This window comes from Rhineura floridana, chromosome 3 (assembly GCF_030035675.1).
Source record: "Rhineura floridana isolate rRhiFlo1 chromosome 3, rRhiFlo1.hap2, whole genome shotgun sequence".
Classification (NCBI taxonomy): Eukaryota; Metazoa; Chordata; class Lepidosauria; order Squamata; family Rhineuridae; genus Rhineura; species Rhineura floridana.
Window position 1 is genome coordinate 116,389,150 of NC_084482.1, and position 16,214 is coordinate 116,405,363.

A 16,214-nucleotide genomic window follows, 5' to 3' on the forward strand; every position below is an offset into this window, starting at 1 on the left:
CAGGTATCTGCTCCAAGGATGACTAGATGGTCCCAGGCTATGGTCTGAAGGCACATAAGGCCAGCTGCCTGCTGAAGCTAAGCAGGGTCAGGTCTGGTCAGTGCCTGGATGGGAGACCACTTGGGAACCATATGTAAGCCACCTTGGGTTTCTGTCATGAAAAGAAAGGTGGGGTATACATGTAATAAATAAATAAATAGTTGGAATTTTAGGAATCTACACCGCAAAATAATTTCCCAGACTCCACAGAACACAAGTTGAGTTTGATTACTTAGCAGCTGAAAACTCCAAAATTACAGGACTTTCAAGCACTCTTCGCTTCTATAAAACTGACACTTCCAAGGAAACAAATTATCACAAGATGGAAAGCAATGAAACAAACAAACACACACACACAAGTAAGACATTCATTTGCAATGAGAACCAATGGGCTAACAACTGAAGGCTGAAGACAGGAAAAAACAGAGAAAATCTTGAGAGGTCCAGGGACAATGAAAAAAAGCTGGAAAGTGCATCAAAGTGAATGATGGGGCAACAAGAGGAAGGAACAGAAAGCCCCAAGGTTTGAAGTGTGAAAAGCAACGACATATCAAGATGTCCCTGACAGACATGGAATTAATTTACCCAGCAAATAGCAAGTGCACCCTCCTCTCCCAGAGCTCTCTGCTATATGTGAAGAACTGGGGAAGGGCCCTTTGCTGGAATTGGCAGGTGCTTGTTAGGAAAAGATCCATGCCCACTGATGGCACCCTGGTAGGCGCACTTGGGGAACCCTGTAAATCGATAAAATTCTAGGGTATTTTTTAAAAAGACATGTGGTTCTTACATCCCTGTCCATTGAAATGGAGAAAAGTAGCTGTGTGTCCTCTACTTGCAAGGAACACAAATTGAACACTATTCTGGAGTGGTTTTGTCCCTCAGATGAAGCTCCCAGAAGTTCCCATTTCCGCTTTCCAGGTTGGGTCAAATCCCACTGCAGTAGTTCACCTCTGTGAAGAGAAGAATAGAAAGACATGAAGAATACACAACACGTGCACACGCAAAACTAAAATAATGGTAATGTACAAGGGATCTTTATTAATTGGAAAGACAGCAGCACACCAAGTGTCACACATCATATTCTATTTATGGATCATACTGCCTAGAAATGAGTAAATTTCCAAAAGCAGAGAGGTTACAGAATGCCAAGGAACCATTCCCAAATCCCATGCTCACATAGGCTTTTCTATTACTGTTGCTTTGCCTTACAGTCACCCAAGTTAATCCAAGAAATTACTCACCCAAAACAGCTGGATAAGATGTGCGTGGGCTGACTTTGGGGCCAGTGTAATGTTAACCAGAGGCGCTCTTTTACAGCTGGCTCAACACCTCCACCTCTTCTTTTCAAAAACGGCAACTTCAGAGTCATTACCACTACAGAAACAGAAGAAATGGTTGCAGAATGCTTACCCATGAGTACTAGAGAATGTCACGTTCCACTGACATGAGGACAAGGGAGAAGAATATCTCAAAACACAACTATTTTCCACAATCAAAGGGTGACCCTTTCCATTTGTTAAGAACATAGGCAATGCCCTTCCTTCCTGTTTTACTCAGATGTACCAGGCCAGCACCAGACTGTACAAGGCCCTCGGCAGCGGAGGCACAGCATGCTGGTACACTAATGCAGCAACATGGGAAGTAGCATAGCAGGACCTATTCTAAGCTCATGCCGGCAGGGGGTGGGTGGGTGTTGCCTGGAAGGCAAGGTACTGGGGGATTTCAACATTCATGCCGAGACCACTTTGTCTGGCGCGGCTCAGGACTTCATGGCTTCCATGACAGCCATGGGGCTGTCTCAATATGTTAGTGGTCCAACACATGTATCGGGGCACACTCTAGACCTTGTTTTTGCTACTGAGCATGGAGAAAGTGATCTGGATGTGGGGAGTTTTACAACACTCCCTTTGTCATGGACAGACCACTGCTTGCTGAAGTTTAGACTTTCAGTAACCTCTTCCCTCTGCAAGGGTGGGGGACTTATTAAAATGGTCCGCCCCCGGAGACTAATGGATCCTGAAGGTTTTCAAAGGGCTCTGGGGGATTTTCCGGCTGATAAGACTGGCGCTCCTGCTGAAGCCCTGGTCGCTCTGTGGAATACGGAGATGACCCGGGCTGTAAACACGATCGCTCCTGCACGCCCTCTCCTGTGTAGAGCTCATACAGCTCCATGGTATACTCCGGAGCTGAGAGCGATGAAGCAAGATAGGAGGAGGCTTGAGCGGAAATGGAGACGAACTCCCGACGGATACAATTATGCGCTGGTTAGTGCTTCGACTAAGCTCTATGTAGGAGCAGTGAAGGCAGCTAAAAAACATCATTTTGCTGCCACTATTAAATCATCTCTTTGCCGCCCAGCGGAGCTCTTTCGAGTTGTCCGGGGGCTTCTCCATTCAAACCCTCCGGACACGGTGGAATCATCGGAGGCCCGCTGTAATCAGTTTGCCGATCACTTCCAGAATAAGATCTCATGTATCCGCCAGGAACTAGACTCTCAAGTTATAGCAGTAGATCCTAGTGAGATGTCCGGAGCACAGTCTTGTCCTGTTTTGTTGGATGAGCTTCAGTTGGTTCAACTCGAGGACGTGGACAAGGTGCTTGGACAGGTACGTGCAACCACTTCGGTACTGGATCCTTGCCCCTCCTGGCTGATAAAAACTAGTAGGAATGGAACAGGTAGCTGGGCCAAGGAAGTGATAAATGCCTCTTTACGAGAGGGAGTGGTCCCGGGCTGTCTGAAAGAGGCAGTGGTGAGACCACTCCTGAAAAAGCCTTCCTTGGACCCAGACAATTTTAACAGCTACAGGCCAGTGGCGAATGTTCCATTCCTGGGCAAGGTCTTGGAACGGGTGGTTGCTGGCCAGCTCCAGGCGCTATTGGATGAAACTGATTATCTAGATCCATTTCAATCGGGTTTTAGGCCCGGTTTTGGCACTGAGACAGCCTTGGTCGCCCTGTACGATGACCTATGTCGGGAAAAAGACAGAGGGAGTGTAACTCTGTTGATTCTCCTTGATCTCTCAGCGGCTTTTGATACCATCGACCATGGTATCCTTCTGGAGAGGCTCGCGGAGTTGGGAGTTGGAGGTACTGCTTGGCAGTGGTTCCGCTCCTACTTGGCGGGTCGTCTCCAGAAGGTAGTGCTTGGGGAACATTGCTCGACACCGCGGGCTCTCCAATATGGGGTCCCGCAGGGGTCAGTTTTGTCCCCCCTGCTTTTTAATATCTACATGAAGCCGTTGGGAGAGGTCATCAGGAGTTTTGGAGTGCGTTGTCATCAGTATGCTGATGACACGCAGCTCTACTTCTCCTTTTCATCTTCTTCAGGTGAGGCTGTCAATTTGCTGAACCGTTGCCTGGCCTCGACAATGGACTGGATGAGAGTTAACAAACTGAAGCTCAATCCAGACAAGACTGAGATGCTGTTGGTGGACGGGTTCTCTGATCGGATGGTGGATATATACCCTGTCCTGGACGGGGTTACACTCCCCCTAAAGGACCGGGTTCGTAGTCTGGGAGTCTTTTTAGACTCTTCCCTCTCACTTGAGGCTCAAGTAGCCTCAGTGGTTAGGAATGCGTTTTACCAACTTCGGTTGGTAGCCCAGCTACGTCCCTATTTGAGTAAAGAGGACCTTACATCAGTGGTACATGCTCTGGTAACCTCACGTTTGGATTACTGTAATGCGCTTTACGTAGGGCTACCTTTGAAGACAGTTCGGAAGCTACAACTAGTGCAAAATGCGGCGGCCAGATTGCTGACAAGGACCAAGCGGTCCGAGCATATAACACCTGTTCTGGCCAGCCTGCACTGGTTGCCAATATGTTTCCGGGCTAGATTCAAAGTGTTGGTATTAACCTATAAAGCCTTATACGGTGCGGGACCACGATACCTTGCGGAACGCCTCTTCCGATATGAACCGGCCCGTGCACTACGTTCTGCTACAAAGGCCCTCCTCCGGGTTCCAACTCACAGGGAGGCCCGGAGGGTGATGACAAGATCTAGGGCCTTCTCAGTGGTGGCCCCCGAACTATGGAACAGTCTCCCTGAGGAAGTACGCCTGGCGCCGACTCTGCTCTCCTTCCGGCGCCAGGTCAAAACCTTCCTATTCTCTGAAGCATTTTAAGTTACACTGATTTAATTTTAAAAATGTTTATTGTGTTGGATTGTTGCTTGTATTTTAGTATTGTTTTGTTATTTATTGTATTTTTATGCTGTTTTATGTTCACTGCCCAGAGAGCTATTGCTAGTCGGGCGGTATATAAATTTAATAAATAAATAAATAAATAAATAAATAAATAAAATAAATAAGGATGGCTCCCACTCCAGGAGCCATGCCAGCATTGTGTTGAGGGTGCATGGTCAATGACCCAATGCTAGCATGGATCGTGGAACAGGAGCTACAACTACCCATCCCCAGCAGCAGGGGCCCCTCTCAGCCACAGGGGCCCTCAGCCAGTGCCCAACCTGGCCGTCCTCTAGCACCGGACTTGCAGACTTAGATGACAACAGTGCAAAATGTTACATGACAATAGAAGATGTTTTCTCATACTTGCTTAAGGTGCCAAAGCCTTGCATTTGGGTGGTATTAAATGTAGTTACAACTTGTCAGCATTGCGCTGTGAACACTCAAAAATGGTGATGCATGAAGCAAGCGACTGAGAAGCACACACATACTCTATACTTGCATTGCAAAAGAAAAATAGATAAAAAATTCTATAGACTCACCTCTGCTCCTAGTACAGCTCCACACACGAATGGTCTGATCTTTGCTTCCTGAGGCCAAGTAATAGCCTTTTGTTACAGCTGCCTCTTCTATCACGCCTCCAACAGTAGCATCTTCTTCTAAAAGTACCATGAAATCAAGTTAAAGCAGCAGTATTTTATTTTAACCTCCTTTAGGATGCATACCTTAACGTGGTGAGGGGGTTTGAGTATGTTGAAGCTGAGAGCAATGCCGTCAGGAGTCTAGACCAAGAGGCTAGACTCCTAGCAGGGGCACCCAAGGGGGAATGGTCAAAGCTGAGACACCAGACTAAGATGCATCCAAACTCAGAGGAAGGCAATGGTAAACCACCTCTGAATACCTCTTACCACGAAAACCCTATAAACTGAGTATCCAAAATGCAACACGAGATAGGGCTGGAAGATGAGACCCACAGGTCAAGAAGGCACTCAATGAGCTACTGGGGAAGAACAAAGGACAAGTACAAGTAGCGCTGTGACTAATGACACAGCTGGGTCAAAGCCGAAAGGAAGCCCAGAGGCTGATGTGCACAGATGCGAGAGTCCGGAGTTGTACGACGCACACAATAGGAACATGGAATGTGAGAAGCATGAGCCAGGGAAAGTTAGAAATTGTCAAGCAAGAAATGGAATGTATTAACATTACAATACTTGGCGTGAGTGACTTAAAATGGATGGGAATGGGACATTTTCAATCAGGCAACTACAAAATATTTTATGCAGGAAATGAGAAATGAAGAAGAAACAGGGTTGCTTTAATAGTGAGAAGTGATATAGCAAAAGCAATTAGGAGCTAGAACGCAAGGTCTGAGAGAGTGATATCAATGAGATTAAATGGGAAACCTATTAACATAACCATTCAAGTCCAAAGTCAAATGCAGAAGAAGAATTGGAGAGATTTTATGCAGAAGTACAGGAGAAAAATCGATCACACACCAAGACAAGATATTATGATAATCATGGAAGACTGGAATGCAAAAGTAGGGAACAGAAAAGAACTAGGAATGGTGGAGAAATGGAGCTTAGCAGACAGAAATGAAGCAGGAGAAAGACTTATTGAATTCTATGAAGCCAATAATTTGTTTCTTGCAAACGCATTTTTTGAGCAACCAAAAAGACAGCTTGTACACGTGGACATCTCCAAATGGTCAATATAGGAATCAAATTGATTATATAATAGGCAACAGAAGATGGAGAAGTTCCATACTTTCTGCAAAAACAAGACCAGGAGCAGACTGCGGTACAGATCATGAATTGGTTGTATTGAAAATCAGAGTAAAGCTAAAGAAGAAGAACAAAGCAATCATAATGCCAAAATACAATTTAAATAACATCCCAGAAGTATATAAAGATCAGACAAGGAACAGGTTTGAGGCTTTAAACTTAGTTGACAGAGAACCAGAAGAACTATGGACTGAGGTCAGAGACATTATCAGGGAAGAATGCAAAAAGAAAATACCTCTAGTTAAAAAGAGAGAAAGACCACAATGGATGATGGAAAAAACTCTTAAAATGGTTAAAGAGAGAAGGAAAGCAGAAGGAAAAGGAGATAGAAACAGTCAGAACCCTAAATGCAACAATACAGCGACTAGTACGTAGGGACAAAGAGAACTATTACAATAGTTATCGTATAGAAATAGAAGAGGACAACAAAAAGGGAAGAACAAGAGCCCTATTCCAAAAGAATAGAGAAATGAAAGGGAAATTTAAACCATGAGTAGGGAAGTTGAATAATCAACAGGGCATCACACTGACTGACCAAGATGAAAAAAAATGAAGATGGAAGCAATACACTGAAGAACTCTATAAAAGATGCAAGGATGACAGATTCATTCACGGAGGAACCATATGATGAAGAACCAGAAATTTTAGAATGTGAGGTGAAAGCTGCTCTTAAAATACTTGGAAGAAACAAATCACCAGTAACAGAGGGCATACCAATAAAGTTGCTACAAGCTACTGAGACTGAATCTGTCCAAATGTTGACAAATATTTGTTAACAAATATGGAAAACTAAACAATGGCCCACAGACTGGAAGCATTCAATATATATCCCAATTCCAAAGAAAGGGGATCCCAGGGAATGCAGTAATTATCGAACTATTGCTTTAGTATCCCATGCAAGTAAAGTAATGCTCAAGATTCTACAACAAAGGCTCTTACCATATATGGAGTGAGAAATGCCAGACGTCCAAGCTGGATTTAGAAAGGGAAGAGGTACCAGAGATCATATCGCAAACATATGTTGGATAATGGAATGGACCAAGGAATTTCAGAAGAAAATCACCCTGTGCTTTATAGATTACAGCAAAGCCTTTGATTGTGTAGATCATGAAAAACTACGGAATGCTTTAAAAGAAATGGGGGTGCCACAGCATCTGATTGTCCGGATGTGCAACCTATACTCTGGACGAGAGGCTACTATAAGGACAGAATATGGAGAAATATGTGAAAATTGGAGGGAGAAATATCAATAATTTAAAATATGCAGACGATACCATACTATTAGCAGAAACCAGTAATGATTTGAAACAAATGCTGATGAAAGTTAAAAGCACAAAACCAGGACTACAGCTGAACGTCAAAAAGACTGAAGTAATGACAACAGAAGATTTATGTAACTTTAAAGTTGACAATGAGGACACTGAACTGAACTTGTCAAGGATTATCAATACCTCGGCACCGTTATTAACCAAAATGGAGACAATAGTCAAGAAATCAGAAGAAGGCTAGGACTGGGTAGGGCAGCTATGAGAGAACTAGAAAAGGTCCTCAAATGCAAAGATATATCACTGTACACCAAAGTCAGGATCATTCAGACCATGGTATTTCCGATCTCTATGTATGGATGTGAAAGTTGGACAGTGAAAAAGGCGGATAAGAGAAAAATCAACTCATTTGAAATGTGGTGCTGGAGGAGAGCTTTGTGCATACCATGGACTGCGAAAAAGACCAATAATTGGGTGTTAGAACAAATTAAACCAGAACTGTCACTAGAAGCTAAAATGATGAAACTGAGGTTATCATACTTTGGACACATCATGAGAAGACATGATTCACTAGAAAAGACAATAATGCTGAGAAAAACAGAAGGGAGTAGAAAAACAGGAAGACCAAACTAGAGATGGATTGATTGCATAAAGGAACCCACAGACCTGAACCTACAAGATCTGAACAGGGTGATTCATGATAGATGCTCTTGGATGTCGCTGATTCATAGGGTTGCCATAAGTCATAATTGACTTGAAGGCACATAACAATTTTATTTTAAAATGAAAGCTCTTTGACATAGTCTTCAGGCTCCCTTAGAGCAGCTGATATATACAGGAGGATTACTACAAAAATACACATTATTCTTTTGCCCCATATATGCAAACATACCTTGGAAATCTTCTGGTCGACTGCATATACCTTCCTCACCAAGCACAGGGCACCAAGCCAGGGAATGTATTTCATCATCATGACCTCTCAGGCGATGAACAACATCTCCCTTTCTGCTGATGTCGATAACAACCACAATTCCATCTTTATAGCTTAAAAGGAAAGGTTTATGTTAAGAAAGAGATACCTGAATTCTCAAGCTAATAATGCTCTGCTGAATTATGCCCGTTTGTGTAATCTGTTCTTCATCGCACGCACAGCCACCCACCCACACGCACACCCACACCCGTCTAGAGCAGGGGTAGGGAATTGGATCTGGCCAGCGGGTTGAATGCATGATTCCTCTACAGGCCAACTTTGATAGGTGAGCATTCATAACAATGTCTGGTGACTGACAGCTGTCAAAATTCAAAGGAAGTTGTTGACCAGTGGTCATGGTAACTTTTTTTAAAGGCACACCTACTGGTTTGGGGGGAGCACCTTCTTAGATACTTTATGAAACTGCTGATGAGCTGATTGATGGTTCTAGCAAGCCCCTTTAAAGTCTGTTTGGAGGAAGCAGTCACTTTACTGGTGGCAGCCAAATTCACCAAATCCAAACTCTCTACTCTAGGCTGGTGTAAAGAGTTTTAGATTGCTATGCCCCCTTTGGAGCCATTGGTTATAACAGTAAGAGAGAGGATGAAAAAGATAAAAGGTGTAAAAATTAATAAAAGTAGTGTAAAAAAACCTATACATGTGTGATGTCATTCTGACTTTTGACAAACCAGTACGATCTCTGACAGCAGTAGGGTCCCTAATGAAATATGGAATACTGGCTGGTTATAAAACGAATAACTGGGGGGGGGGGAGAGAAAAATTAAGTATTAGTATGGCAATAAATCTGAAGAAAAATATAAGAACCAATACCCATAAATTAACTTCTGGATTTGGCAGTATTCTTGAAAGGCAGAACATTGCAAGAAACGAGAATGACATTTGACTGTAAAACTAGGAATACATATACACTCAATGTAATAAAGTATTTTATAAATTTATATCCCTTCCAAAGTAGCATAACACACCAAACAATAAAATAAAATAAAAAGGTAGCAGCTAAAATAATTTCCATCACACAGTAAAAACCTGAGAGAAGAGTCTTCACTTGGTGCTGAAGAAATAACAAACTAGGTGCAAGGTGTGGTTCTCTGACAAGAGTACTCCATAAATGGTGTGTCACAAATGAGAAGGCCTTCTCCCCAGTCACCACCCAACTCACTTCAGAGAAGACCCTGAGAAGATGCTAAGCTCACAAGCAGACACACTTTGCAGTATGTAATCCTCCAGCTATCAAGCCATGTAGAGCTTTAAAGTAAGCACCTACATCTGCCATAATGGTAATGTATCACTCCAAATCCTCAGATTACCCCAGCAGCTTCATGTAGATGTTAAGAGGTGTATGAGATAAGATGAAGCCCCATGGGATCGTATAGCATAAATGCCAAGGGAACACACAGTAATCTCCCAGGACCACTTTCTGAAATAGGCCTTCCACCAAATGAAACCAGTGTAACATAGTGCCCCCAATTCCCAACCTAGATCCTCTATGTAGAAGGATATTGAAGGATGGTGGGAAATCTAGGAAAATTAGCAGGTCACACTCACTCAGTGTCTCTCCTGGCACAAGCCATCCATTAGGTGGCCAAGGCAGTTCCTGTGCCAGAAACTGGAGTGAAACCAGATTAAAACTGATCCAAATAACTAATCTCACTCCAAAGGCAAATGGAGCTATATGCATATTAGTGACCAGTCATTGTTACAATGTTCTGGGTCCAAAGAGGGCTTCTATAGAACAGTATGACAACTGCCTCCACATTCATTTATCATGCTCTTATTAAATCGAGGTAAAGTGTTAAGTTTGTTACAGCTATTGTATACTTCTATAGAAACCCTGAGTTGAAGTAGATACTCAAGAGGATTAATGGATTAGCTGCAAAATGCACCACAAATTTGAATTTCAATATTTTTAAGAGCGAAAAAAGCTTCTCTAAATACAGTGCAACATCCGATATTAGAGTCAATTCATGGAGAGCTACAAACACACACTGGGTTATACATATGCAGAGTAACTCAGCATTCTTAGCTGTGTGTGACAGTGTGTGGATTTACCTAAGAAGCAGGCTTTTACCCTGCACTTAAATCACTGCGACATAAGATTTAGTAAAATAAGAAAAAGCTACTTTATTTATAGAAATACATAATAGATAGGAAAGGCATTCCTAGTTCTAACTAAGTTGGAGGTGCAATGCCCAGACTTGGGTATTGCCTTCATGGCTCAGGAGAAAGAACAAAGACAGAGATGTCTCCTCTGTCTTCGGACAGTCAAAGAAGAAAACAAAGGAAGGAGAGGCAGAGGAGCTTCCCTGATCATATCAGTTTACAACAGAAGGAAGTTAGGTGGAGAAGAGCACAGGTAAAGGTAGGCAAGCCTAGCCAGCTGAAGGACCCTAGCTCTATCTTGCCACCCTCCTGCTGGGAGGAAGGGCGAAATATAAATAAATAAAATAAATAATAAATATCTTCCTTCTGGAATAGCAACAAAAGGACCCAAACAGGAGTTGCTCTTGCCCCACTTCCATCACACTGCACCTCAATCCATGCATGTTTACCTAGGTGGAAGTTAAGTCCCATTTTGACTAATTGAATTTGCTTCCAAGTTAAGAATGGATAGGACTGCAGCCTTAGGTTTTCTGGTTTGTCAGATTGTTTTTAACAATTAATTTCTTAGGATTATTTGGAGCTATGCTTACTATCCTGGCCCAGACGATTTTGCTTGCTTTAAGCTAAACAAACAAAAATGTCTAGTAGTATAATTTCACTCAAAATCTGACCAAACACTGGCCCAAAAGAGGTGACCATCTTAGCAAGTCATATGTTTTTGGTTTGTCATATATATTAATGAAAACAAGGAAAGAACTGTAACAACCCATATTTGCCACTTGGTAAACTGGCAGTATGGGTTAATTCTGAGAAGTTTCATTATGGTCTACAGATTACGCCAAAACCAAGTGCAAAATAAATAAGGCTATCTAGAATGTAGCTTGAGAAAAGTATTTGGTCATGAACACAGCTTTTTTCAGGAGAAAGTGCTACTTAGCTCAATCAGGCTTACTCTCAGATAAACCAACGGGACTTATTTTTGAAGTGATACCAATAGAATTCCACTGCAAATCATGTATACAACCTTAGTGTACTTACCCAATGGCTACCAAATTCTCATGGTGTGGAGAACAGGTTAGACAGAATACCGTTCTGGGCTCTGGAAAGAACTGCTGGCTATCATTTCGATTATGCCAGTAACAAATTACTACTCCCTTCTCATCACCAGAAACAACCAGTTCTTTCACTTTGGGTGACCAGTGCACTGCAGAAATTGTATTCTGAAAAATAAATGAGGTTAAATTAAAAATGGATCCTTTTTTGAAGATTTATTTAGACTACTTGTGTAGTGTAGCAGTAAGCAACAGTCTCTGTGGAGAATGCCAATTGTGCTCTCCAGTTGCAAACCAGTCAAAAGAAGTGTGGAGAAAATAGCATCAGTGGCAACAGAACTTTCTGACAGACCATTTTCAAGGGTAAGAATCGAAGCACTGGCCTTCTAACTTTCACTTTATTCTTAAAGCAGACCTCAGGGGAAACGGTGTCAGCCACCATATAGAATATTAAAAGGATAATTTACAACAGGGATGGAAACCCTGCAGTGCTCCAGATGTTGTTGGATGTCAACTCTCATCAGCCCTAGCTAGAACGGCCAATGGTTAGGAATGATAGAAGTTTTAGTCCAACCTCTGGAGGGCCACAGGTTCCCAGAGATGTGAAAGGCGGAGGGGGGGACTTTTCCCCATTTCCCCCCAATTTTTCAGGGGGGGGGGAAACAAAAAAGGCTTTGAGAATAAGCCGGGAAAGGTTGTGTTTTTTTTTTTAATTTTCCATTCCCCCCCCCAGGAGGTTTAATGAATAGTGCTTGTGCATTGCTTGTGGTAAGTCAGGTTCCCCATCCCTGACTTACCACAAGGAATGCAGAAGCACTATTCATTAAAAAAAAACATCAGAATAAGCAATGAAAATACAAAAACATGTAACAATCCTCATACAACTAACTTAAGGACAGTTTATCCAGCTAAGTAGTTCAGGTTTCTATTGCAAGCCTACAAATTATAAGAAGGTAATGGGACCAAGACTGTGGTGCAATCCTATGTATGTTTACTCAGGAGTAAGTCCCACTGAGTTCAATAAGACATACCCTGGGGTGTTTTATGACCCACTGAAACCAATGGACTAAAGTTCATAGATTTCAATGGGTTGACTATGACTAACACTGAATATCACCCAGTGTCTACATCAGTGCAAACAGCACTATGGTCCTTTCTGGGTGCAAAAGCAATAATAATAGCGATTTCCTGGGCTAAAGTTTCACACAATCTTAAGTTTCCTGAAATGCTGCATGAAAAATCCAGCAAGAGAACTGACTCCTTCAGTATAGCTATATTGACCAGAAAGCACAAGGGGAGATGGGCATGCACATAGACTTTCAGTTTTGCTCTTATTTTTATTTATTTATTATAAACAACATTTGTATGCCATTATCTAACAGTTCTATGGCCAACTTACAATAAATTAGTATAAACACAATTTAAATACAGATCAGTGGTTCCCAGCCTGGGGTCCACAACCCCCAAAGGGGCCAGGACCTCATCCAGGGAGGGCGCAAAGACCCAAGAGAGGAATTATTTATTATTATTATTTTAAAAAGTCTTCAGGATGGCTAAAACAAATTGAGCAAGTGCAAGTGACTTCCATTCTCGGCTCCTCACCTGTCCCCTCAAGGAGACCAGCTGCTGGTTGCTCTTCCTGAGCTCCTGGCTCCTTAACCCCTTATGGAGAAGCACAGCCCCAGCCTTTGCGTGTTGTGCAGACCAGTGGCGGCGGAAGCAACAGAAGGAGGAGAGCACAGGCATGGCTGCAAACATGTACTGACTGGGAGGAGTGTGTGTGTGTAGGGGAGGGATGTCCTCTGGCCTTCTCGCAACCCCTTCCCACAACCCACCAGACTCCTGCAATGAGAACAAGGCAGAAAGAAGCATGCAGCAGTGGCAGCACACTCTCCCTTTCATGTGCATTTTCCTGTAGACCCATACAGGCCACTACCAGGCTAAGTTGAAGGTGGTGGTGACTGGGGGGCTGGTGAGAGAGAAAAGAAGGGGATGGTCACTCACTCCTTTGCCTCAGAAAGAGAGGGGGAGAAAGAGGTGGCAGTTGAGGAGGATTCCACCCTCACACTCACCATCTACTTCCCTCTTCTCGCTTTGGTGTAAGGGGACAGGAAGCAGGAGTGAGGGAAAGAAGAGGAGTGGGACCATGTGCATTTGTTTCGAGGTCTCCCTGCTACCATAGGTCACTCCAAGAAAGGAAGCCCCTGGAACAGGCATGCAGCCCACTTTACTCCAACCCTCCCTCCCCTCATGTCCTGAGTGCCCTCCCTCCCACGTGGCTGCTCCTCTTCACTCTTCCAGCCACTACCGCCTCCTACTTGCTGCCTTCGTTTGAGCCACCAAACCTCTCCCCCACATGCCTTTCCTCCCTCTAACCCTGTCCCCTCCCTTCACATTACTTTTCTCTCTTTTTTTCTTCTCTCTCTGCCCACCCACACTCACCAGACCCCACCCCCAGGTACGCAAGTTTGCTCCTATTTTGATTTTGCCTATAGGCTTGCATGAACCATGTGTTTAAATTTATTATATATTTATTGGGCTTTAATTTCCTGCCAGATGGATTTTTCTCTCTTCTGCCTCTGTTTCTCCGCCTGCATGGAAATCATGATGATGGCCAGAGTAGCAGGAGGAGGAGGAGCAACAATTAACATGTGGGGGTCACAAAAGATTTTGAGGTTACAAAGGGAGTCCCGTGCTCATAAAGGTTGGAAACCACTGATATAGACCATAAAGTCAAAAGCAACACGAGTACAAGACAGCAAAACTCACTGCAACCCTTATGCAGAATCAAAGGCTGCAGTCCTAACCACACCTACATAGAAGTAAACCTTGTTGAAATCAAACACTGTTTGTTTCTATGTTCCTTCTAGTCAATGGTCACAAAAAACTGCAGTGTTTGGTAAACTAAAGTCTGCAGCATTGTCAAATAAATGGAAAGCTTTCCATGAATCAAGAAGATTTTATGCCACACCCCAGCCAGCTACTTTACCTGATGCAGCATATGCTCAGTCATGACCGTTAATGTCTGTGTATCCCAGATTTTCACAGCTCCATCGTCAGAGCTGCTGGCACAGTAGTTGTTCTGACCAGGGTAGGGACAAAATGAGAAACCAGAGACTCTTTCAGTGTGGCCAACTAGCTCCCCTGCGATGATAAAGCATCATAGTTATAAAATAAATCAACTTTTGTCTTCAAACTCTTTTAGCATTACTTCTGCACTTTATTTATCTTAATTTCTATTACAATTTTACACGTGTAAGTTGCATCACATCTCCTAACAAAGGCACAAGTATGTTGTTACTCTAGTAGGTGTTTGAGGGGGCTTCTCATACAGCATACCTTAACTGGTGGGAGGAAGGGCGGGATATAAATCAAGTTATAAATAAATAAATAATAAAATAAAACTTTTCCCACATTGGTCTACCTAATTTTGTATACAGGAGATGTCTTATGCCACCTAACCAAGAGGGAAGCAGCCATCCAACTGGAGTCTGGAGGAATCATATAATCCAATGCTTGGAGGACAAGTGTTGCATGCATAAGATGCCAGATTCAATCTCTGGCAAGTCTAAGATGGAACAGATCTCTCCCCAGGACTTGAAGAGCTACTGCCACTCTGAGGAGACAATTCTTTGCTAGATGGACCAATGATCTGATTGTGGTATACAGCAGCTCCTTTTATCTTACTTTACATGCACACAACCAAACATTCTGGATGCCATATTTTGGGATTGTCTTTCATTGGTAGATAAGAATTTATAAGCAGCAGTGATGTTGGCTGAATACATTGCTCAGACCTCTCGTTAGGCATACAATAATTCCCAGTTACAACCAGGAAACAAGGCACAATACAAGACTGAATTAAATGTTAAACCAGAGGTAGCCAATCTGGTGCCCTCCAGAAGGTGTTGGGCTACAATTGCTATCATCCCTGACCATTACTATGCTGGCTGGGGTTGATGGGAGTCCAACAACATATTAGGGACCACCTGAACCCTTATATCCCAGTTCGACCACTGAAATCATCTGCAGGAGCTGCTTTGGCAAGGCTCATTTAACACTGACACAAAATTGAGCCTTCAGTGTCATCGTCCCAAATCTCTGGAAGGCTCTGCCAACAGAGATTCAGCAGGAGCTTTCTGTTTTAAATTTTAAACACCTGCTCAAAACCTTTCTGTTCCACCAGGCTACTGCAGGCAATTAAGAAGATGCTTTTTTTGGGGTAACAATTAACCTTTGTTTTTGTTGTATTTTTAATGTTTTTTATTCTATGATTGTTGCGTTAAACATGTTGTAAACCACTTTGATGTTTTTAACAAAATAGTAGTATACAAATATTTTTGTAAACAAAATGAAATAAGCATCTGGAGAGTACCACAATGCTACCCGTGTTAAACCAATGCAACGTTCTGCAAGATTTTTGCATAGGGCAAATTTAATTGGCCCACTTAGGTGGTGAGAATGAACAGGTACATGTACAGCCTTGTATTAAAACACTTCCATGGTACCAAGGGGCAACAAGCAATTACATGGATGCATGCAAGTGAGCGGGGGGGGGGGGCTGGGATGCAACATCCCCCCTCTGAACCCTGCACAGAAACCAAGCAGGCACCCTGGGGAGGGAAATGCAGGAGGGGTGGGCTGCTTTCAGGCTAGATTATTTTCTACACTAGTAACTTTTGTGGGCTTATTATATGAATACGAGCATATGAATAAAACGGCGATGTTCATCTGATTACACAGTCATTTAACAGTATTCTAAGCCTGGAGCAGCAACGTTATGGCATCTACATAATCTA

The 16,214-nt window shown here is 43.0% G+C and overlaps 1 protein-coding gene across 2 annotated transcripts in view; it reads right to left on the reverse strand.

The window, feature by feature from the left end:
- The window catches only part of GEMIN5 (gem nuclear organelle associated protein 5), a 63,465-nt gene that overhangs the window by 46,218 nt on the left and 1,033 nt on the right, over positions 1-16,214 (reverse strand). For both annotated transcript variants that reach the window (XM_061617464.1, XM_061617465.1), the window contains exons 2-7: positions 14,405-14,559; positions 11,402-11,583; positions 8,165-8,316; positions 4,766-4,882; positions 1,281-1,413; positions 827-989 (exon numbers count right to left, since the gene is read on the reverse strand). In XM_061617464.1, the coding sequence (XP_061473448.1) occupies positions 827-989; positions 1,281-1,413; positions 4,766-4,882; positions 8,165-8,316; positions 11,402-11,583; positions 14,405-14,559 (902 nt within the window). The remainder of the gene's footprint in view (positions 1-826; positions 990-1,280; positions 1,414-4,765; positions 4,883-8,164; positions 8,317-11,401; positions 11,584-14,404; positions 14,560-16,214) is intronic.